This window comes from Malaya genurostris, chromosome 3, assembly GCF_030247185.1.
Source record: "Malaya genurostris strain Urasoe2022 chromosome 3, Malgen_1.1, whole genome shotgun sequence".
Classification (NCBI taxonomy): Eukaryota; Metazoa; Arthropoda; class Insecta; order Diptera; family Culicidae; genus Malaya; species Malaya genurostris.
The window spans coordinates 26513360-26538845 of record NC_080572.1 but is presented as its reverse complement, the minus strand read 5'-3'; the positions used below and the strand labels follow the sequence as shown (position 1 = coordinate 26538845).

The 25486-nt window shown below is 36.1% G+C and overlaps 1 protein-coding gene across 6 annotated transcripts in view; it reads left to right on the top strand.

Annotated features, from left to right (window-relative positions):
• LOC131435596 (SH3 and multiple ankyrin repeat domains protein 1) overlaps positions 1 to 25486 on the top strand; it is a 300484-nt gene that overhangs the window by 97697 nt on the left and 177301 nt on the right. For all 6 annotated transcript variants that reach the window (XM_058603647.1, XM_058603646.1, XM_058603648.1 and 3 more), the window contains one exon: positions 1530 to 2022. In XM_058603647.1, the coding sequence (XP_058459630.1) occupies positions 1855 to 2022 (168 nt within the window). In that variant the 5' untranslated portion in view covers positions 1530 to 1854. The remainder of the gene's footprint in view (positions 1 to 1529; positions 2023 to 25486) is intronic.

Below are 25486 nucleotides of genomic sequence, written 5' to 3'. Positions count from 1 at the left end.
TCAACTAACTAGGCCTGTGAAATTAAGTGGCTAGCTGAAAGTAAGCCAGCATCCAGATCCGCAAAATATTCGATAGCAAGTTATGGGATTATAAGCCATTTAATTTGAATCTAAGCGGTTGAACATTCTTTGAAAAAATCAGGAGCTCATTTTTCATTTTATTTATGCACATTTCATCCCGTTACTCCCGAGCCCGAAGTTCAATCCGGACAAAATTCAACAGTAGGTTATGGGGTCAAGAAACCTTTTATTTGAATCTAAATTTTTGACAATCGGTCTAACCATCTCTAAGAAAATCGAGTGCATATTTTTGTTACATGCTACACATATCTTTGTTGAAAAACTGTTTTCAGTTTGAGAGAATTGAGCGGCGAGAAAAACAAGCGTTTTATCGTTCCATGTCTTTTATTCCATAATATCTCCGGAACCGGAATAGACAGCCATTCGAACTTCGAACTTGATTTCACAGCCCAAAAGTAGCTTTTTACGAGCCTAAGCTTGCTGAAATCTGTTCAGCCATTTCCTATGAATTGAGGCACCCGTTTATTTTCTATGAGCGGAGGGAGCTCTTCCAGCTTTATTCAAGAAAAGTACCCGCTCCGCAACAGTGGCACCATGTGACGAGAAATTCTTTTCGTCATAAGTTTTTAAATTATTGTTGACCCGCTAATCTTTCAGCACAGTTAGATTAAACGATGTTTCGTTGTACTTTGATATTTTTCCCCATATATATATATATATATATATATATATATATATATATATATATATATATATATATATATATATATATATATATATATATATATATATATATATATATATATATATATATATATATATATATATATATATATATATATATATATATATATATATATATTCACAACATGACAACAAATCAATCGTTTATAAAAAAAATTGTATTAAACAATTATGAATTCTGACCCTAAAGAGAAAACCAAATCGATTTTTGAATTAGTTTGAAAAAGAAATTATCACTCTAATATGGGTATGACAGGAACTAAAATTACGAGCATCTTAGAGCTTAAGAGGTGTGCCTTTAAATTTATATTATTTAATAAAAAAAATATTACGAGATTCGGAAAAGTCGTATTTAACCCGGAAAGTCACTCCGTACCTTCATGTTAGTCGTCTTTCCCGCCAATAAATAATCGAAGAAGGCTTGTCCGACTCACCGAAATGCCACTAACAAAAATCAGAATTAAGATAATTCCAAATCACAAATAAAGAATCGCATTTGAAAGTACTTTTTCCAGCGGAACTGCATCTCGAAACTTATATACCTAGTTGTGAATGGATACATTCTGCTCGTCGGTACAGCGGTAATTATTTATGCTTTTAGTGCTTTCTCGCAGGTCAGAAGGAATGTGAAAACCATTTCCGATTGCCCGAAATGTTGGCTAGAAAACGGAAAAGCACAATATTCTCTAATTTTATGCTAATTTAACCGATTCGATATGCTCATTAATTCATTCTATTTTTTCGGTTTTCCCCTTTTTCCGCAGACTTGTTCCATTGGGCGAAGGCAACTAAATTTGGTTATCTTGCGCAGCTCGATGTTCATGGAAAAGCCCAAAACAGGGTGTCCGGAGTGCGAACCCAGCACATACTCGAGGCCACCAGCCTCGCCACAGTGTATTCGCCAATGCTGCCATAAAGTGCCGTAGAAGAAGAGTGTCTGTATGTGTGCGCAAACGAAAGAGGAAGTGAGGGAGTTTCAATTTACGACGGCCTGTCGCGAGCTGTTGTGGTGAATTAAAATTAAGAAGATTAGTGAAAATTGAATCGCATTCGGATTTGCAACTCGGGACCGCCCGAAGTGTTAGCGGAATGGATACCGGTTTGACCTTCGACGATGAACCTCCGCCCGAACCGAGGGACGGATGGCTGCTGGTGCGGATTTTTGTGCCGGAGCTGAACGTCTACAAATGTCTCCAGTTTCCGTCCGATAAGGTCGTGTGGGACGTCAAACAACAGTGTCTGGCTTCGCTACCCAAGGTAAGCAAACACTCGGCCTTTGAGAAATGTTTTTTTTTCTTTCCACTTTTTTTCAGAAATTTATTGCCATTATTCAGCAGTTTCGTACGCCTCCCATCTTATCGGTTCTGCGCATCAAAAAACATCGCCTACATTCAATATCGGCCATCTTTTACCACATTCGAGCCACAAATCACAACACTCAACGATTGATTACAGCTCTTGAAGCCATAAAAAATAAAACACATGATTGCCAGTGATTCAGGACATTGATCGATTTCCTTGGAAATTCCAAGCCACTTGTTTCGTGGCGCTTCGATGGGTGCTGTGATAAGAGAATTTGTTTTAGAGAAGAGTATTGAACTTATTTAACTATTTAACTTCTCTGAGTGATCATCACAGACGATCACACATGCGGTTCATATGCGAATGCTCTCCATCGCTTATACTTTTCGGCAACATAGGCACACTATCTATCCTAAGAGATTGAAACGCCGTGAATGAGATTCTGGTTCTTCTCTGTATTTGGAGTTGACCTTGAAAAAATAATTAATTCATCGGAGCAGGCCTAATTGCAGTAGTCCGGCTACCACAAATAGCCGGGCTTCCACAGGCGCACTCGTCGGGCGCTGACAGTCGACATCGTGATGCTTGGCGTGGAATTGCTGTCCAATTAGTTGGCCATTTTCACGGTTAGTTTGAGACTTTCTGAACCGACGAAAGAAAGAAGACCGCTAGGCGGAGGATGAAAACGTCATTGAATTTTATCATTTCGATTGTTTTTTTTTTGGTTCCGATTATAGAGGTTTTAACCTTAAGGTTAAAACCCTATGTGCGTGGTTGGGAATCGCACCCAGGTGGGCTGCGTGAAGGGCATCGATTTACCCATCACGCTATACCCGTCCCACATTTCGATTGTCTTTCGAGTTAAGCTTGTTATTATTGTTGCACTGGTGTTATTTATAAGTTTCGTACAAGACAGCCTCCCACTTAAAAAGGTGTTAACAACAAATGTTTCAAGAGTCTAGTAGATAGGGGGCGAGAACTTCCGCACAGTGAAGTCTGCCTTCAGCCATTCCCGGTTGTCGATAGTATTGTTAAGTTTGGTTAAGTTTGTCATTGCAAAACATCCGAGTAGTGCAACTTCTGTGCGATGTGAGGCAATATTTACATAATGATAAGTTTCCCCTTCTCAAGTCGCATGTTGCACATCCGAGAGGGTAATTAAACACTACAAGCCAGAAGAAGCGGCTTCTGACAACAAACAGTGGAACGGCGGCAACAGCTGCTTTGATCTGCAGACTATCATCTAATTCGTTAGTTGGAAGTAGAGTGAAGGCTGCCGTCCCCGCCGCTATCGTCATCGTCGTCATCGTCGTCGTCGTCTGAGTAGGCGTTCGGTCGTCGGTAACTGACCTGAGTGTTTGGACGTTAAATTTGATTACCCGGCTTCCTCATGAATTGACACAGACAGTAGCCATCTCCTTAGATGCCTTAAAGTGCATGCGGGAATTAACTTCCTAGTTTATCAAAATTCAGCTACACGGTCGTCCCAGCTTCCGACAATGGGGTGAAGATTATAGCTTGTGCGTGCTTTGAGGACACTGCAACATTGTTTGTAGGCCGGTGATCCAAACATTCAACAGAGATCAAGGAATTGCAACCGCTACGCAAACGGATTCTCGATATATTTCGTGCGAGACCGACACTCTACTAATAAAACCTATGATTATCATTCTGCTTGTCTATTTTTTTATTATTTTATTTATGGCAGGTGTTTTACGGTGACAATAATTTTCAATTATTATCACTATACTACTCATTGAATATGTCATGTCACTTATCAAGGTTTGGCAAGTTTATAGCTTACGGAAACTGACAGTAAATCACTTCGTGGGTGTTTTGTTTCGAATGCTGCACAGCAAAAAGTCCTCATCCACCTAGTAGTTAAATGAAGCCTTTCACAATACCATTTTATGGGAAAGCGAAAAGTTTCAGGTGTTTTTGAACGCTATTTTCGGAATTTCAGGAATCAAAGACCAGGTTTAGTCAAGGTACGCCAGTTTTGTAAATTTTCTGTGTATTTTGCATCACTTTCGAACGGCTTGTAAATTTTGATACTCATCACCCTACAATCACCTCTATTCTGTAATCCGACGGATTTGTGATACGAACGAATCTACACCTTCGTTAGAGTTCGAATTTTGCATTCTTTATTCCGTTCGACTTGTATGATTCGTTCGGGAACACTTGAAATTTCGAACACTAACCATCAAAGCTGTCAACACGTGTAAGTACGTTCCATATTATTTATATTATTCATTTTTTAGTAAACGAATCCGGCACACTTGTATAAACAATTTAGAACGATTCTAAACCGAACAGAAGTAATACGTACGCAAGTCGATCGAGTAATGTTTGAAAATTTAACAACTCGAACGAATGTTCATACCCAACTCGAACAGAATGCAGAATGGAAATTGGACATTTCATCAGAATATTTCGAATCGATCGACGTTCAGAATAGGGGTGACTATTTTCGGAACCGAAAGTCGGATTAAGAAAAATGTCCATAACCTATGAAACCGTGAAACCTTCAATTTGATTCTACATTTTGGTACCCGAGTAACAATTTTTGCTACGATAGCTTATTTGTAACATCTAACCACATGCGTGACACAGTTTTGACTAGTAACTAGCGACATATTGTAGATCGGCTTGAAATAGGTTATCGTTACATTACAGTGTTATGCTGAAAAAAACTTATCTTTCCATAACATGAAAATAACTTGTTTTCAAGTAAACTAGTCACCAACGACATTGTGAACATGAAATGCTTTTCTATCATATATTTCTATTATATTAAATTACACATTTGATTGCGTACATATTGTACAACGATCATCCTACTTTCCAAATGCTTAAAATTAATCCATGTACATTAAATTCTTATCAGTATGTTTGAATTCGGTAGATAACTTATATATGATAAATTGTTCAACATGACAAAAATATGTGGTGATTGGAAGCTTAAATAACTATTTGGTAATTATGTTATGGTGAAATATGGTTGTCACCTTGTTTTAATCAGTGTAATATAAAAAAAACATGCTCGTGCTCTTGTTGCAACAAAGTGTGGACTCAGTCGCCTTAGAACTAGTTGTGGATTGCTACTTGTGTAAGTCGGTTTAGCCATCTTGGAGAAATCGACTATTCCACTACTATTTCCAGTATTTCTGGAAACGAGTTAACCCAAATCGGCTCGTTTGCCCATCATTCAACAAGACATCTAGATTGTAGCAGTTTTCGGCCCAATTTCAAAGATTTTTTACGTGTTTGGCAAGGTCCCCAAGTAGCAAACATTGTTCTAGCATTGTATTTCGACACTCTTCTCGCAACAATTGTGCGATTAAAAAAGCGCAGTTTGCTTGTATGATGTGCATCAAGTTTCTTTGTTTTCATAAATACGTTTATTTCATATGCAATATACATAAGTTTTTCTTCGCCGTGGTATCCACAATACATAGTACTTTAAACCTAATACATTTCGAATATCATATTAGTATGTTGGTACTCATTAGTTAATCTAAACACTGTTTTTATCAAGCGAGTTGCTATTATAAATTGTATTAAATGAAATACATTTATTTTCTACATGATCTTATAACTATTTCAGGTTTGTTTGTATCAGCTCAACACTTTTATTTAATATAAGATAGCTGGCTATTAGTTGAACTCAATCAAGTTTCTTGTTAGATATGTTTCATAGCAGTAATATTTGTTAAGTAGAAACCGAAAAGTAAACTGCTCAAATGAACTTATTGTAGAATCAGTTAAATAAACCGATGTGGAGCTTAGCCCTTTCAGATTTTTGATTTGGTTTCACAAGCAGTAATATGAAGGATTTTCACATTTGTTACAAAAACATGTAAAATCATTTGTCAAAAAAATCTGACATGAATAATCGTTCTGTAGCAATTGTGGAACATGCCAATTTTAACAAGTTTTCAATTCTACATGGGTCATTTTAGATGCCGGTTTGAAATTGTCTAGCTCTCAGCACCCTTTGCTTCCGACATCGGAAGTCAGTTCTAAAAAAAAGCAAAATTGCCTATAAGACCACAAACTCTTTCATTTTAATCGAAGTCTGTGCAATTTAGCTAGCCATCGGAGAGAAAGAAATCGTGAGTGAGTTCCAATTTGGAATTTATCATCAATCCTTCCGGCGTTTCCGGAGAGAGTTACCAAGCGAAGAGTTCAGAATTATGTGGTGAAATGAACAAAAAAAAATGAAAATATGTGTACTAAATTTTCTCAGCGATGGCTGAATCGGTTGTGATCCGACATCCGGAATATCAGGGTGTAGAACATTTCAAGCAGTTATACAGAGTAGTAAGGAAAAACACGGCAAAATTGGGTTGGTGGGGCTCAAATCAGTTCCAATCGATAGTCCTTGTCAGTTTACTGCCAAACGTATCCATTTTGGTACCAGTCCTCGGATTCCGGTTCCGGAAGCACCGGAAAAAATAGTCACAAACTCTAAAATGGGACAAACTTACTTTTCTCAGCGATGGCTTGACCGATTTTCACTAACTTTAAATGCAAAGTCTTATGATTCCATACATAACTCCTGGATTTTATCTGGATCTGACTTTCGGTTCCGACAACACAAGGTGTCAAAAAATTCACACCGTCTTATAAAATGACCCGTTAAGCACATGCGCTGGTATGGAAGAAAACATAATACCACCTCTACGAATGAAGCACAATTCCCTACACGCGGTAAAGAAAACGAAAACCAACACCGAAGCTCGATTTTGAAAACACAATCAAGTCCATCGGCACCAAGCACACATGAACACAGGCACGAATGTCTGTTACTGATGTGTGATTTTTGTCGAACACGGTGCTGAAATATAGACAAATCATAGCCATTTTACGAGATGTGCGAAGAAAGAAAGAATTTCAATAGATTCAAGTTCATTTGAAAAAAAATTTCGAAGTAAATTGTGAAACTATTTGAACTTGTAGGCCTGGCTATTTAATGGTCTTAATTTAAACTTACTTCAACTGGTACAGTCTCCCGATTCCGGTTTCGGAAATGTTAAGGAGATAGACAATATTACACCACTAGATGGATTAAAAGAGGTTTTTTAAATTATTATAGCTCAATTATGTGTCGATTTATTCGAATAGTTTTTGACTGTCATTCGTTTCTTTTCAATACACGTATATATATATACCTCCATTTACGTAAATTATATAAGTATATATGTATTAATATACGTGCACATGTGTGCAAATTTTTGTATTTTTTAAAACATATACATATTGGTGAAGTTAAAGCGATCATTTATATGTATAAATATTTACACATATATGCAGACGAGTGAGTGTGTAAGCATACATACATACATACATATATAAGGTTCGTAAAAGGTTTGGGTGTATCGTGATATTTTTTCATTGAGTGTCACCAATGGGTTTCGAGCAGCGTTTTCCGTTCCCGAGAATCGTTCAGGGAAATTGGACGTCTTTTACCAGTATTACGACGTATTTTAGTTCTTCTGTCAACGTTGTAATTGTTTCGTTTATCTCTCGTAAAAACGGTACATTGAAAATTAAGTACGCGAGTTAGCACCTCCGACATCCGGACTATTGCTATTTTTGAAAACTTTTCATTTCGTGGCCGAATTTTCTGTACAAATTACATATTTACAAAACATATAACACGATACAATTTTGTAGAATTGTCAATTGCCAGGTACCCAGAGCAATGACAAAATGAAAATATTTTCAGAATATTTACTAATAATCCCTTTCTGTGGTTCACGTGTATGTGATTCATGCAGAGGATTTCTCGATTCGTAGTAGTAACATGTATCGAACTATAAATCCTTTCCTTCCCACACAAATCTTCATTAGGACTTGGCCAGCGTCGGTATTGATCAGCATGTAGGAATCATTGCAGTTTGCACAATGTTGATCCTGATCAATAACGAAGTAGCAACACATGCGCGGTCTCTAATGCTAAATCCTACTGGTGTTTGCGGAGCCGTAAACCATGGCGACAATATTGCCTAAATAAATTTGCTACAGTTTCCTTTAGCCGTTAATTATTTATCAATAGCGATTCAAATTAACCGTTTTACCGGTTTTCAATAACTCATAGTGCGCCTCACCACACTGGTCCTACCAAATACAGAGCGTAATCTTGGATAAGAGCGATTTCTCCATGATGTCGATAAACCGATATGATATTTTTGCTCCAAATTCTTGTTGATTGACAAACGAGAATTGAGTCTCCCTATTTTCTCTTGCGAAATTATGACACACGGACGGTACTGAGAATTGCACAACGTACCCGTTGAGAGGGGTGTTTGGATTTAGTAAAACAAAGCATAGGTTCAAATCGACTGCGAGCAAGGTACTGATCGGGTTTGAGTTTAAAAGTTTGCGTGATAGAACCAGAAACCCGACCATGATATACCATCGGGTTCGAGTCGGATGAGGTTCAGGATTTTTAATTTTTTGTCGACTACAAATCGGGTTTAACAATATTCAACCATCTCCAGACCGAATGCCAACATCTTGCAACATTGAATTTAACAATTTCAGCATTGTATTTTTGCCTTTCTCTATAGAAAGGTATTAGAATTGCTGGAAAAACCGACTTTGAACGGAGCCTCGGAGACCCATAGTGTTATATACCATTCGATTCAGTTCGACGAGATCGGAAAAAGTCTGTGTGTATGTGTGTACACACACACACTTTTAGAAGATATTTAAACGCGCTCAATTTTCTCAGAGATGGCTGAACTGATTTCAACAAACTTGGGCTCGTTTGAAAGCTACTGTCGGACCATTGATCAAATTCGAAGATCAAATGGCTGTGACTTTTGGTTTCGGAGATATGATTGTATAAGTGACGTAACCGACAAAAAGCGTTGTATTTTAACGCGCTCAATTTTCTCAGAGATGACTGAACCGATTTTAACAAACTTGGGCTCGTTTGAAAGCTACTGTCGGGCCATTGATCAAGTTCGAAGATCAAAATGCTGAGACTTTTGGTTCCGGAGATTTGATTGTATAAGTGATGTAACCGACAAAACATGTTGTAAGAATCTTATATAATATATATATATATATATATATATATATATATATATATATATATATATATATATATATATATATATAAGGGTGCCAAAATTTTAGGATCACCGCTAATTTTGTTAAGCTCTAGTACTCAAAAGTTTAAGCACCTCGAAAAAAAAGCCTTCATGCTAAATTTGAGTTAATCGGACATGCGTAAGGGGTGCTGCCCGGTGGTAAAGGTTTGACAATTTTCGATCTTGAAGAAGCACCATAAGGGGGAGTACATGAAATTTCCAAAATCGAAATTTTTTTTTAATGCCGAAACTCTTAAAGCTGCATAAAACATCGAAATTTAGCGTCATCTAAAAAAAAATTTTTTGAAAAAATCAACTTTCTGGGACTTGAAAAATTTTGATATTTTTTGTAAGTCTCAAAAAGTCGATTTTTTCAACAAAATTTTTTTTCGAGATGACACTAAATCTCGACGTTTCATGCAATTCTAAGCCTTTCGGCATCGAAAATTTTTTTTCGATTTCGAAAATTTCATGCACTTCCCCCAATGGTGATTTTTCAAGATATAGGGTGATTTTTTAAGAGCTTGAGAACTTTTTTAAACAATAAAACGCATAAAATTTGCAAAATCTCATCGGTTCTTTATTTTAAACGTTAGATTGGTACATGACATTTACTTTTTGAAGATAATTTCATTTAAATGTTGACCGCGGCTGCGTCTTAGGTGGTCCATTCGGAAAGTCCAATTTTGGGCAACTTTTTAGAGCATTTCGGCCGGAATAGCCCGAATTTCTTCGGAAATGTTGTCTTCCAAAGCTGGAATAGTTACTGGCTTATTTCTGTAGACTTTAGACTTGACGTAGCCCCACAAAAAATAGTCTAAAGGCGTCAAATCGCATGATCTTGGTGGCCAACTTACCGGTCCATTTCTTGAGATGAATTGTTCTCCGAAGTTTTCCCTCAAAATGGCCATAGAATCGCGAGCTGTGTGGCATGTAGCGCCATCTTGTTGAAACCACATGTCAACCAAGTTCAGTTCTTCCATTTTTGGCAACAAAAAGTTTGTTAGCATCGAACGATAGCGATCGCCATTCACTGTAACGTTGCGTCCAACAGCATCTTTGAAAAAATACGGTCCAATGATTCCACCAGCGTACAAACCACACCAAACAGTGCATTTTTCGGGATGCATGGGCAGTTCTTGAACGGCTTCTGGTTGCTCTTCACTCCAAATGCGGCAATTTTGCTTATTTACGTAGCCATTCAACCAGAAATGAGCCTCATCGCTGAACAAAATTTGTCGATAAAAAAGCGGATTTTCCGAATGGACCACCTAAGACGCAGCCGCGGTCAACATTTAAATGAAATTATCTTCAAAAAGTAAATGTCATGTACCAATCTAACGTTTAAAATAAAGAACCGATGAGATTTTGCAAATTTTATGCGTTTTATTGTTTAAAAAAGTTCTCAAGCTCTTAAAAAATCACCCTGTATATGAAAATTCCACTAAGTGGACTAAGAAGGGTTTTTTAGATTAGCATCACTCTTCTCATACAAATAGGCAACGCGAATGTCAAGCACTAGTTTGGAAAAATGATGCTGACTATGTGACATAAACACTGAAGCATGCTTTTGAGAACTACTCGAATCAATCTGAATCAATTGGTGTCAAAATTAGTATCCGAACATGTTTATTAAAAGTAATAAAATATAGTAATATAGTAATAGTAACAAAATATAATAAAAGTATTAAAAATAGTAATAAAAATTAATAAAAGAAATATATTTTCATGAGACTGTTATGAAAGAAGAGAAAGGCATTATCACACCACTAGGTGGATTAAGAAGGGGTTTTTCATATTGGTATCCGTCCCTTTTGTTCATTAGTTCTACTTATTTCGAGATCGTCTTATTGTTCACAGCACTATGTTGTTCTTCGATGTGTCCACGAATCCGTCATCCCGGCCATATGCGGTGTATTGTGGATTATGTGTACAACAAATTCTCAGAAACGTTTTTCTTAAAAGATTTCATGATTTGCGTTCTATGTGTAATTACGTCAACTGTGAAATGTATATTTTTGTGCGTTATTTTATTGGTTATCTTTGTAGAATAAACAAAAGCCGTTCGTGAGTGGGAACGAACATTATCGTCACATTTAAAACTCCCAATAACCTATTTGTCAGTATATTATTTCGATTGCCTACTGCCAGTTCAATCTTGGTAGGAAACTATTTTCCTCCTGATGGGCATAATTCACCGTTGTGCTGCTATCGAGCGAATGAAATATCGAGTGACCTATATTCACTACAGCAACCCGATCCAGCGAATGAAATACCGACACGGAAAATTGAAATCATCCAACCATTCGTGGTCAAAACGGCCATCGACTTCGCCGTGCTGAGCTTCCACTGGGTTCGGCGACGACGAACGACCACGATGTGATCATCACATGGTTTGAGACCCGCGTGTTCAAACCTTCATGCTTCCATATCACGTCTGTATGTGTGTTAGATTGGATTCCCAGTTTGCTGCCTCCTTCCCTTCCGTTTTTATTTTTTCTTGCACGTTCAATAATATAACAGTTATACCATATTAAAACTGTTTTTGACCAGTGCAAAGATCATCCCGCGCGATCCCGAAAGACGAAAATGCACCAACATGGATGGAGGTTTATCACCTGTGGTGTCACCTAGTTAGCAGAACTAAACGCAGGCTTAGAATCGGTGGACAAAATTAGATAATTTGGGAATTATCTCAGTAAGTATTTAAATTTTGGCCAAAGCTCATCCACTGTGGGCTCACGTACCAACCGAAGAATGAACAAAACCTTTCTCCATCAGTTGTGACGTGCTTTTTGCTTCTTCTCATCCTCCTTTTACGCTTTCCAGTTCACCGATAGCTCCTCTCCGAAACCCGTTAGGGTATAGGTTCGAAAAAGGTCTTTTAAATTCCGTCGTGAAGGTGTCTTTCTATTTTCTGCTTCGCGGTATTTTACATACATATATTGCATATTTCGACCGAACACATGTGAGCTTTCAACTGACTTGCTTTTGATTTAGTTAGCGACTTGAGGTGAGCTTAGAGCTTGGTTTCGAGTTCGGACAATGCAATGATCCGTAGTACAGTGCAGCATGTGATTACCGATAGCATACCCCCGAGCTGCGACGGCGATGGCGACGGCAACAGCAGCATCAGCGTTAACCTATTTAGGCCTGCTTCTGAAGCGGCCTTTAGCGGAACCGGTTCTCGGTCGGTGGAAATGGTACACATTCCACCGCACGACGCAAACTGGATCAAATGCTTATTCGTATGTACATAATATAAATAGAACGATAGATGATGGAAAATTACAATTGCAAGAGCTTTTTTGCACGTGAAAGCGCACTGACGCTGATTGCATTGCATTGATTTCAATTTAAACGATTGTGATCGACAATTCTGCACAAAAATAACTGAGCTATAGGAAAAAAATATTTCGCGTTCTTAAAGTGAATTTTGCTGAAAAAAATCAGATTTTTTTAAGTACCACAGTGTGCTTATCTCTCCAGTTGGTAGAATACTCTAGCCCAAGGTCTGAAAACTGCGAAGTATGTCTTAGGGTGAAGCCAGAGTAACGCGAGAGTTTTCCAATGAGATATATTAGCGTGTGTCACAGTGATAGTAGTAACAAAAATATATCTAATTAAAAGAAAATGTGGATCAAAAATCAAACAAAATCATCTTGACTGAATCCATTATGACTTAAACCGTCTACATGGTGTAATGTCAATTGCCGCAGCTCTAACCGAAGTTGTAGCTTTTTTTTCAGAATACAAATGTTTCTCACGCGGCGATGTTTTTGTTCTCCAGTAGTTTCAACTTTCGAAGCTCTATTCCCAGAAGTAGTGCTCTTTTTCGACGGTATCAATTATGTGGTTTTCGTTGTGATGTACAGGAGACTTTATATTTATAGAAAATGTATAGACTTTTTTATCGAGATAATTCGAAATATTCTCTAAACTCATTTATTACACTTTCACTGACTGTACTTGCCAGTAATTTCTAATGTTTTCGAGATATCTTCCCAACATTCCGCATTTCATTGAAAAACTGATCCTTCGATATCAATAGAGCTTCGATATCAATAACACCATAACAAAAAATGGATCAGGAAACCATTGTTCGCTCGTTAATCGCATGAAAATCTGTGCACGTTCTGCTTATTGTTTGTCGCAACGGAAATCACTCGTCACTACGCAACGCCTCGTGTTTACTCTGAAATACATGTTAATTTTTTGCTGTACACAAATGAACGAAATACAAAACTTTAATGATCGCATCGCTTTGCGTCGCGTGTCGTGCCCACTCTGGCTTCACCCTTAGCTTACCTGCGTTTGATTGTAGTTTCACTAACATTACACCGAATAGTTCATTTCACCGTAAAGGTCTTACTTGCACCAACAGTCTAGAGAATCGAAGGAGCTTACTGACGAATGGATAATTCCGCTCAAGACGCGAGTCCATCGGTAACTCACCGTCGAAAGCGTTCAAAAGTCAATTCTGCCTAGGTTTATCAGTTTTGTCTGGTTTACCCAAAGCAAGTATCGGTGATTGAGTTGATTCAGGGCGAGAGCGCATCCATATCTGATGGCGAAAATTTACCTTTCTGATAAACCAAAGCTATTCTGCTAACTGACCCTTTCGGCATTCCGTGAAATCATGCTAGCCTATAATTTGAAATAATCGAAGCTAGTTTGTTCGATCAGTTTTTGGAACCTGATACCTCATATGAGTGTAATGATGCCTTTCTCATATTATTCATTATCTCCAAAATATTACATCTAGTATCATCAAAATACTTAAAATAAAAACATTTAGAACCCTGTTTTGAAGATTTGTTTTGCATAATACTGTTACATTTAAATACTACATTTGAATTTAAGGTAGTAAACATCGATTCAACCATATTTGAGAGAATGAAGTAAGCCCAATTTTAGAGATTTCGACTACTTTCCGAATTTGCGGAACCGAAAACTGGATATCGTTATAGTGAAATTCGGATCATTTGGCCATCAGGTAAAATTAACTACAAACTGAAACAGTTGTTAGTCCAATTTAAAATAATTTCCCAAATGTTCTAAACCTTCGCTGTAAATGGCAGGTCCAGTATAACTAAAAACAGTTCGTATGGCTATAAATTACAAATCGGAACAATTTGGAGCACAACTTACAACGTATTTTAAGATTGTATATGTCGATTTAAAATATGAAAAACTTATCACCTTATAATGTTAGAGCTGGATGTCGTACTATTTTCAAAGTCTTTTTATGGGACTATGAGACCTGTTAATTTAGGTTTGATTTTAGGATAATTTCATATGAGTTTATTAGGCCCAAGACTGATTTGCAAACTAGAGAAATTTATTAGCCACTTTGAATAATTCGCTACTTATCACATGGTTACTAATGAAAAAAAAAATCTTGAAATTGACAGTTTTACTCTAAGCACCCTTTCTTCGGAACCGGAAGTTGGATCTGAATGAAAATCGGGATATTCTGTCTTGAATCTAAAATGGAAAAATCGGTTGAGTCATCTTCGAAAAAAGCTACTGAAATTATTTTCATTTGTTGACGTGAATACGTCTTACCTTAATATGGGGCGCCTTTTTAAAAAATGTTGCACTACAACAATAGGTAGAACTCAATCGAAAATATCTCTTGTTATACTTCACACGACAACATGATTTTTGTTCCATGTCATCGAAAATATGATCAGGAATTAGGATAAAATTTTTAGTAGTATGAGATAGCCACAAATAACTAAAAATTAATTGCTCTGAAATGTTTGGTATCAACCAGTATCACTGAGCATATCTTATAACGCACGTTTGCTTTTCTCGTGGTCGGAAAACGGTTTCGATATATTCAGCGACAATACATTTTCATGTTATCTACTAAGTAAGAATTTAATTAGATCTTTTCTTTCTAGCCTGCGCAGTTGACTGAGCATGACATTTAGTCGAATGCACCAAAAGCATATCTTTTCAACCGGTCTAATTCCAGATCCATATTCAGGATCAGAATTCAACTCCAGGATCAAAATTCATTTTCTGATCCAGGCTCAGTACTCAGTTCCAGATTCAAAACTCAGTTCTAGAATTAGTGCAGCATTCAGTTCAAAAATTCAGATTCAAAATTCGGTTTCAGATCCAAAATCAAACAACCTCTAAAAACGATTATCGATATTTATTAGATATTTAAAAGTGTGAATGAAGCATGAAAGTTTTTTTTTCGTATTCACGTCATCCGATTATATGTCTGACATTATCCATCCGTCTATTTTTTTGCGTATCACCCTATAATTCCTGAACCGGAAGTAGGATTCAATTAAAATTTGGAAACTTTGTATAAGTGCAAGTCCCTTCATTTGAATCCAAGTTTGTGGAAATCGGCTCAACCATCTCCGAGAAAATTGACAATATTTGTCGAACACGCATACACATACAGGCTTTACTTAGTTCGTCCAGCTGATGTGAATAATATATGACATTCGGCTCTCGGTTGAAAAGTCGGGTTTCACAGTGTTTACATAGCCTTTTTATATGAGAAAGACAAAAATAAGTCTGTGACCATCGACTAAAGCGACCAACAAATTAAAGTGTCATTAGAATACGTGTAAAAGTAGTTTGGAGCACAGTTTTCTGATTTTATATGTATTTTGCGTCGCCACTTATAAAATGGGTTAAAATTTTTAAAACTCATCATCCTCAAACTCCGGAACCGAAGCTTGGATTCGGATCAGAATAAACAAAACTGAAATATCAATTTAGCCTAGAATAAAAATTTTGGAGCTTCCGAACACCACTTTCAAAGATTCCGGAATCTAGGTACCAGTCTGCGATTGTTTGGCCACCCTATTACACCAGAACCGTAAGTCAGATCCAGATCGATTAAATGGCAAGCCACAAGACCATGATGATGTCGTATTCAGGGTCGCAGTGGGTGACTTTGGCAGATCCAGCCTACAGTTGGCGATCGGCACCGGCCGGCGTATTGAATGTATGTATGTATGGTAAGTATCTATGTTGGCCGCATCCTTCGGTCCGTGTGGGTCCGCGGCAACCCGCATATGTTGCTAGGCTATGGTGCCCACTTGGTCATTGTTTCATATGTAAATTTCTTCAAAAGTCTGCTCACCACCTTGCCTTGCGTGAAGACTGACAAACGTGATTTTTATGAAAATGTTGAAAAATACAGAAACTTATTAGGAGGATATTAAACTTTTATATCTTATATCCTACTTCTTTTTTTTAATAATAATAATATTAATAATTGAAATTATATGGTAGGAATTAATCCATTCTACCAAAGAAAATTCCTCATTTTTATGAAACTTCAATGTTATATTATAAACTTCCAAAAACCAAACTAATAAGAATAATACAGTAACCTCACGAGCTGTGCAATCTTCCTATCAAGACTATACATTAGGGTGGGACAAAAAATTGATATCAGCTCCACCAAACTTTTCGTGTTCCTTTTGAAGCATCATGCAAAATTTTAGCTCGATCGGAGAAACTATATTTTCGCGCCCACGGTTTAAAGTTTGTATGGGATTTAGTATGGAGAAATTCACTTTTAACAAAAAAATCGGCTGGAGATAAATCTATGAACTCTAAAAATCAGTCCATATGTTATTTACGTAGAAAATTTATCGAGGAAGAAAACTTTAGAAGACAGCAAAACAATACGACATTTGTAGAAAAAATTATTAAAGGAAAACCGATTAAAGGTCTGAACAATGGCTCACTCCTTAATATATCTAGCACCACTGCTGCTAGTGGTGGTAATATGATTGTGCTTTCTTTTATTATGCTAGAACGGTTGATTTTAGTTGTTTGATGTCTTCACAAAAGTTTCTCAGCTAAGTATGAGGATTATTTTTAAGTGACAAGTCATGTTCCAAAACTCACTGTAAAGACACAAAAAAGTCTAACTTTTTAAATTGAAGAAATAGGTTTTTGAAATCTTCTACAATATTTTAGATAAACTCAAATCCAAAAACTTTGCGGAATATATAAACTCTCTATATTTTATAGTTTAGAAGATATAGATGGTACTATTTTATGCAAACAAAAACACAATTTACATGACTTTTTGTGTCTTTACTGTAAGGCTTGGAGCATGGTTTGTCACTTAAAAATAATATTTATACTCTGCTGAGTAACTATCGTGAAGACATAGGGAAGTCACATCATGTTACTTTCACTAGCAACAGTGGTGCTAGATATATTAAGGAATGAGTCATTGTTCAGACCTTGTGTCGGTTTTTCTTTAATAACTTTTTCTACAAATGTCGGATTGTTGTGCGGTGTTCTAAAGTTTTCTTCCTCGTGAAATTTTCTACGAAAATGTCATATGCGCTGATTTTTAGAGTTCATAGGTTGATCTCCAGCCGATTTTTTTGTTAAAAGTGAATTTCTCCATACTAAATCCCATACAAACTTTAAACCGTGGGCGCGAAAATATAGTTTCTCCGATCGGGCTAAAATTTTGCATGGTGCTTTAGGGACCCAAAAGGAAAACGAAAAGTTTGGTGGAACGAGAAAATAAACATTTTCATCTTTTTCCCATACAACCTTGTCCCACCCTACTATACATGTCATTATCTTCTCATCATCCATGATTTTACACACGGTATTGGTTGGTTATCAGGTCCGATATCATTATCAATTTAACACTTCGTCCAAATTAAATTTTCATGGTATTGCGTTTTCGCACAGTGAGTGGTCAATTCAATTAATTTATTATAAACCAGCACTCATGACCACGCAATACAGCCGCTAATTATGCGGTTGAGCTGTATTGCTGTAGCACATTCCCAGTTATCTTTTTCATCCCGAGAGCGCTTACCGAAAGTGCGGCTTGAGATCGAATAATCATCAGAAATTGACAGTTCGCGACCCGCATAATGACTCATAACTGTTTATTGTCTGATAGGCTGCTATCAGCTTTCATGGCGTTTTGCATTCTCATATAGAAAGGCTATGCAATCACTGTGACAATCGACTTTTTACTCGTGTCCAGGGTGTGTGTGTATGTAATAAAAATATGCACTCACTTTTCTCGGAGATGGCTGAATCGATTTTAACAAACTAAGATTGAAATGAAAGGTCTTATGGTCCCATAGCCTGCTATTAAATTTTATCCTGATCCGACTTTCGGTTCCGGAGTTACATGGTAATATGTGAAAATTGGAAAAAAAAGTGTTTTCTCTAAAACGGCTTAACCAATTTTAACAAACTAAGATTTAAATGAAAGGTCTTATAGTTTCCTAAAAATTCCTAGAACATTTTATCCGGATCCGACTTCCGGTTCCGGAACTAAAGCGTGGTAAGTGGAAAATTACAGATTCCATGAGTATTTTTTGACGAACGATAGTCAAAAACAGGTACAAATCCCATAAACCTGTCTGATAGATTTATTCTATTTTTCATAGCTTGTTAGTTTATGGGCATAAAAACTTAACTCGCCACTTCTGATCGTCCCTTTTCCTGTTCCGGAAGCACCAAAAGTGGTGAAGGCAAATTCCAAAAATAGAACTCACTTCGATTCAGCGATACTTAAACTGATTTTTTCAAATCTTGATTTGAATTGAAGCTCATATTATCTTTAAAGCTACTGTGAAATTTCATCCGGATCCGACTTCCGGTTCCTCAGTTACAGGGCGACGAGTATCAAAGTTTTCAAATCGCCATATAGATTGACAATATTAAAAGTAGAAGAAAACACAAAACAAACGATGCGTGCTTTGTTCTATTTCGTACACGCTATGAAGAAATCGAAACGATTGCGGATGTCTGCTACTAGTGTGTAATATTGGTAAAAGACGGTTCTGCGGTTGATAAAAAATTTAGCTATTCTACACTGAAAATAATTTTCACGCTAGTATCATGCGCAAAGCATTTGAACTATCACTACTTGTAGAACACATGAAATTCATGAAAATATTTACTTAACTCATAAAATGAGTTTAAAAACTGTTGATATTTTGTGAAAAACATGCTAATTTATCTGAAATGCACATCAAAATAATAAGATATATCGTTGCCTTTACATTCTATATGAATTTCATATGAATGTCAAATTGTTGTACTCATATCCACTAGAAAATGAAGTGTTTAACACATGTAGTTCGATTCAATAGCAAAACACATCATATCCAAAGGAAAAACACATCGGAGCTAAGTGAAAAATAATCTATTTTTGCATCTTAGTGAATTTGCACATGAAATTTTAAAACAAATCGCTTTGGTTTAGTATTAAAATGACAAAGCATATTCAATTGAAGTGCTGTTTACATACGAATCGATCGTTCAAATTTTTATCAGTGTATGATAAGTGCGACCGAAACAATAAATAAATGTCATTGAATTCAAATTTATTTGAAAAAATATACAATTTTCACAACTGGTAGTGTAGTAATATTGTTACAGTTGTGTAGCGATGTCAATAATAATAATAATAACAATAATAATAATAATAATAATAATAATAATAATAATAATAATAATAATAATAATAATAATAATAATAATAATAATAATAATAATAATAATAATACTCCTACATGTTTTACGCTGCTGATTCATGCTATTTAGCTTGACTTACATATGCAAAAAGAACAGAAACGCAAAATCGCTTCGTTTGTTAGATTTCGTCTAATTGGTTCAATCAAAACTGTTCCAATTTGTAGGTCATATTTGTTGCTGGCAAACAAACCAACTTCGGCTACTCCGTTCATCTGAATCCGGTTTCGGAAGAATTGGAAATGTTGATTAAAACTGCAAAAAGGATCTCATTCGATTTCCTTCAAGATGGCCAGTTTTCACAAACTTATAGGTTCAAAGGAAAAGTCTTACAGTTTCATACGGAATTCCTAATACTACTGTGGATACTACTTCCGGTTCGGGGACTACAGCGTAAACAGAATTTGTAGATTTTGTTAGATTAAGACCGAAAAAAATTCCTATTTATATTCAATGAACAGTTGTTTTTGCGAATTCCACAGTAATATTTATGATGTTATGAGTAATGTGAGAAAGGCATCATTACACCACAAGGTGGATTAAAACAGGTTTTTTTTTGGGTGGATTTGAAGTATTTAAAGAAGAAACGTTGACAAGTTATGCAATCGATGCGAGACTCGCTGCGAGCACTTTGAAAAAGGTTGATTGCAAGATAATACAAGGTTGGTACTTTGTCTAGCAAAATAACTGGTTTTCCACTTGAAATATGTCAAGAACACACATGTAAAATAAACAGACTGTCGTAATCTCCCGCGAGTTAGTATTGTATTGTTTTTTGTTTATTTAATAGCCTTAATTATAGTTAAGCTATTGCACAGACTTGATGAACAGTTATTTTTAACTGTAATGTGTATTTGTTCATAGTACACCTTTTACTCTCTAGATAGTCGACCACCGAGAAAGAAATATATGATTGTCATAACTATAGTATTTGACATCAATATAACTTTAAACGCCAAGTCATAAGCAAAATTTTTTATTCAATTTCAGTCTGCAGCAATGTTTTTAATTTTAGTGCAGAATGGAAATCAATTTTAGAGTATGTGATTAATTTATGAGTATATGTGAACTAGAGATGGTCGGAATTCGGGTACGGGTATTGGTCGGGTTCGGGTTCGGGTTAAAAAAAAATATGTTTGTCGGGTGACGATTTCTTAATTTTGAACGGGTGCGGATAAGGATTGTTATTTTTTAACGGGTACGGGTCGGGTCTGGGTTTGAAAGAAAAACTACTATACGAAAAAAAACTACTAAAAAAAACTACTATACGTCTGGGTTTGAAAGAAAAAAACTATACCGGTAAAATTTTTCTTTTTCGATCGGGTACGGTTCGGGCTCGGGGTTGTCTTACCCGAGCATCTCTAATGTGAACGACCATGCCATAGAAATGTGTGTGCATTAGGGTGCCAATATTTTGGGGTCATCTCTAATTTCGTAAAGCGGTAGTGCTCAAAAGTTTAAGTAACTCAAAAAAGTCCCTATGCAAAATTTGAGCTAAATCGGATATGGGTATCGGATCGGATATGGAATCGAATACACGTGGGCTGCGTGAAAGGCGTCGACTTACCCATCATGCTATATTTGCCCCTTAACATATTTGGAAACATAACTGAAATTTTCTTACTATATAACTACAGTCATTAACCTACCAAAAAATTTTTTTTTAATGCGTCTTTGTTCATAGTTAAATCGAATATCGTAGCTAGGTTATTGAAGACAGTTTTGCCATTTAAGTCGTCGTAGCGCAACTCGAATGAAACATTGTTACACTCGTTCGGTTCGACCAATGTGGACGTTGTAGTAGGGTGTCCTGATTATTACTCCATATTTCAAAATACTGCGTACTAAAGCGATATAAACTGTCTTTAGGCAATACACATCATGAAAGTCCCTGGTGTTGCGTTTAACAAATTCCAAAACTGTGTCAGCCTCTGCCGTAACTAAATAGAATTATTCGGTGAAACGAAGCTTACGATCAAGGACGATACCCAAATCTTTAACAGCGGAAACGCGTTGAACTGGAACAGCCATCATAAAGTATTAAAATACGATCGGGGATTGCGAATGGGGGTTCGTAAACCGAATTATGACGTAAAAACGTAATTAATCCACCTAGCAGTTAGATGATACCTTTTTTTATCAATCCGCATGTGTTTTTTGCATGAATATTCTTCGGTGTTTAAGTTTTCATTACATTATTTTAATGACCGTCGTTTTAAGCGACAATTTGAGATTGTAATCACTCATTACTCTGTAATGTCGAAACTGCAAATACAATCGAATTTAAATCTAGAAGTGTGATAATCGATTAAACATGCCATGATATGTAAGTTCCACTTTAGAGTTTACGGTAATTTAAGGTACTTCCAGAGCCGGTATTCAGGAACCAGCATAACCCAAACCGATTCGTATGGCCATATGACGAATAAATTACAGTTTTGAGTACAACTTTGAAGCTTAATTGGATAAAATTCATTAATTTTTGTATGTTTGTATAAAACTAATTAATTTTGTATATAAGTTTAATTCAATTTGAATTTTTGTTTCTGAAATTTGATTAGGCTTTTTTGAGAAAACGATTGAGCTTTGAGAAACGATTTTATATTGGAACCGGAATTCTAAAATCGGTATGGCCGAAGTCAGATAAATTCACCTGAATAGCTGTATAGTTAACATTTGTTTCAAAATATTTGAAAATCAGTGAAGAGGTCTTTGAGAAATCATAGCACGAATTAAATTTTTAGGTGCCTTCTGAATCGACAACTGAATACCACTAAAACTGAAAAAAGTTAATTTTTTTTATCGACTATCCAAATCTGCTAACCCGATAAACCTGATTAATTTATGTAGAATAGACATTTTTATACTAATCACCCTGTATCCCCGAAACCGGAAATTGGATCTGACTGAAGAGCAAGATGTTTTAAAGAATCTTGAAACTTTTCATTTGCATCTTAGATGATTCTTAGATTTCATTTGAATCTTAGATCGGTTCAGCCATCTACGAGAAGAATGAGTTACACAATTTTGATTTCGTTTCATATATCATCCTGTAGTTCCGGAACCAGAGGTCGGAACCAAACATAATTCAGGAACTTTGTTTGGAAGCATACGAATTTTCGTATGAATCTGAATTTGTAGAAAAGAAATTTTCATAGAAAAATTGATTGATATTATTTGTCACATTTGCTGATCTCGACGAACTGATTCGAATGGTATATGGATGTTATGTTCTTCCAGCATTTATTGCTGTAAGTAGTTTAAAACAATATAATTAAAAAAAATCAGCGATCATCTGGTTTATATATGACATATTCGAACGATTATGTTGCCAAAAACGAGCCATGCTAAAATCGGTCCGAGGCAAATTGTCATGAAAAAGGATGCTGTACACAGCCCTTTTGGTACTTAGAAACAATTGTATGTAACAGAATAAAAAATCGTGTTTTCCGTTGCTCCCAAGCATTGCTTTGTCATACAGCGCTCAAAACTCCTACTGCCGGAATAGGGGAAAAAGTCGTTTACACAAAAATTTCGATATCTCCGTTAAAAATGGACGGATTTTAACAATCTATGGCTTGTTGAATAGGTATTATCGTGCGGAATCTAAGTCTGAAAACATATTCTGTTTTCAAGGTCAATTGTGACAGATACTGTAAAAAAACTGAAAATTTTGACATAAAACTTCGAATAACTCAAAAAGTAAACATCCGATCTCAAAACCATTCAATAGCGTTTTGGGTGACGGGGAGACCTTTCATTTGCGACTAGTTTGATCAAAATCGGTCCAGCCATCTCTGAGATCTCGACCTCTTAGTTGACAACACACATACAGACACACACACATACACACACACACATAGACATTTGCTCAGTTCGTCGAGCTGAATGGATTGGTATATGTCATTCGGCCCTCCGGGCCTCGGAAAATTTTTCGAAAGTTTGAGCGAATTCTATACCTATTTTTTATATATATAAAAAAAGGTAAAAAGGAATTCGGACTATTAAAGATTAAAGGAATATTCAACGTAAAAAAAGCTTACGTTTTTTAGAATTTTCAACGTAAAAAAAGTTTTCCTTATGTATAAATTTACGGAAACCCGTTCCAAAAATACCCATATTGTAAGAGTTTTCAAAGAAAATTATTATGCCAGAAGTCGTTTTTTTGGAATTTAGAACCACCTCAAACATCGTTTTCCGACATCTACTCATCAAACCCGTTCCAAAAATACCCATATTATAAGGGGTTCAAAGGAATATCAATAAACCGGAAGTCGCTATCTTGGAATTCAGAACCACCTCAACATCGTTTTCCGACATCTATACATTAAACCCGTTCCAAAAATACTCATATTGTAAGGGTTTTCAAGAAATATTAATATACAGGAAATCGCCATCTTGGAATTTAGAATCAACTCAAACATCGTTTTCCGACATCTCATCAAATCCGTTGCAAAAATACCGATATTGTAGGAGATTTAAAGAAAATTTTGTCAATCAGTGTAGAAACGTTTTCTTACAAAGCTATGCTGTTGAGTATTGATAATGTACTCTACTGCGGGATAGAGATAATCTAACAGCATACGCTCGAAAATTTTTGATTAGCAACTAAGAATGGAAATGCCTCTGTAGTTATTGACGTCATGAACATTGCCAGTTTTATGAACGATTAAAGCTTCTTTCCACTTTGCCGAAAAATAACACTCAGCTAAAGAACGATTGAAAAACAAGGAAACCGTTGAAGCTAAAGCAGAGAGCATTCTTTTATAAAACAAGTTGGCAACCCATCCGATCCTGGTCCTTTTAATCCATTAACACTTGCAGTGAACACAATCACTGGTAAGTTCAGATTATTCATCGGTAGGCTATTCAGATACGATTCTGACAAAGACAGTGAATTATTACCTAGCACACTTTAAAAGAGTAACGCGAATGGGTATGCTGAATCCAAAGCTGTTGTAGACGATTGGTTTCCATAGGAAACATTTTCAAGAATTCCACGCGAAGACGTTTTATTCCGAAGATAAGACCAACACTGTTTTGGGACAGATTTGAAATAACTTTCCAGTCGATAAATATAAATCCGAAAACACGATGCATTGAGTAATTCGAACTGACATTCCAAATCTCGCACGAACAATTTATCATTTTCACATTTTTTTCCGAAAGAAGCTTCCTTAGGCGGTTTCGAAGATTGTGAAGCTCACTGTTCCAACAAGGTCGTCTGTTATTTTAGTGTTGAAAAATAGGATCTAACTTACGGCAAAACTTTTCAGCTACTTCATCTAATGCCCCAAGCGTCAGTATATTAACCCAATATAAATATACGTGAAATTTCAGCATTCAGTTCATGTTGGTTTTTAAATGAATTATTAATCATATTCGATTCTATTATCAAACTTTGAAATATTATATTATTTTTTATGTAATTTGTATGAGAAACCAAACACTTTATTTATCTATAGTCTTATAGTGGTCGTAACCATAGAAGCAATGTATAATTTGAAGTAAATATTGTATGGGTTTTAACATTTATATTTCATTGACTATTAGAATATATCCTATACCCTGCCGTCCTTCATTTTTACATTAGCGACCTATCAACATCATAACTAAAAATCCAATAAATAGTTTCTACATGTTTTATTAAAATAAGAACTACCGAGAAAGATTCTAATGGTTTCCGCACAAATAGTCAGGATAACGTCATTGGTTAAGCCATTATTGATAAGGTTAGTATCGATATATTGAGAGGGGAGTCCAAGGCAAAGCCATTTTTCCTCCTAGGTGCGACAGAGGCGACT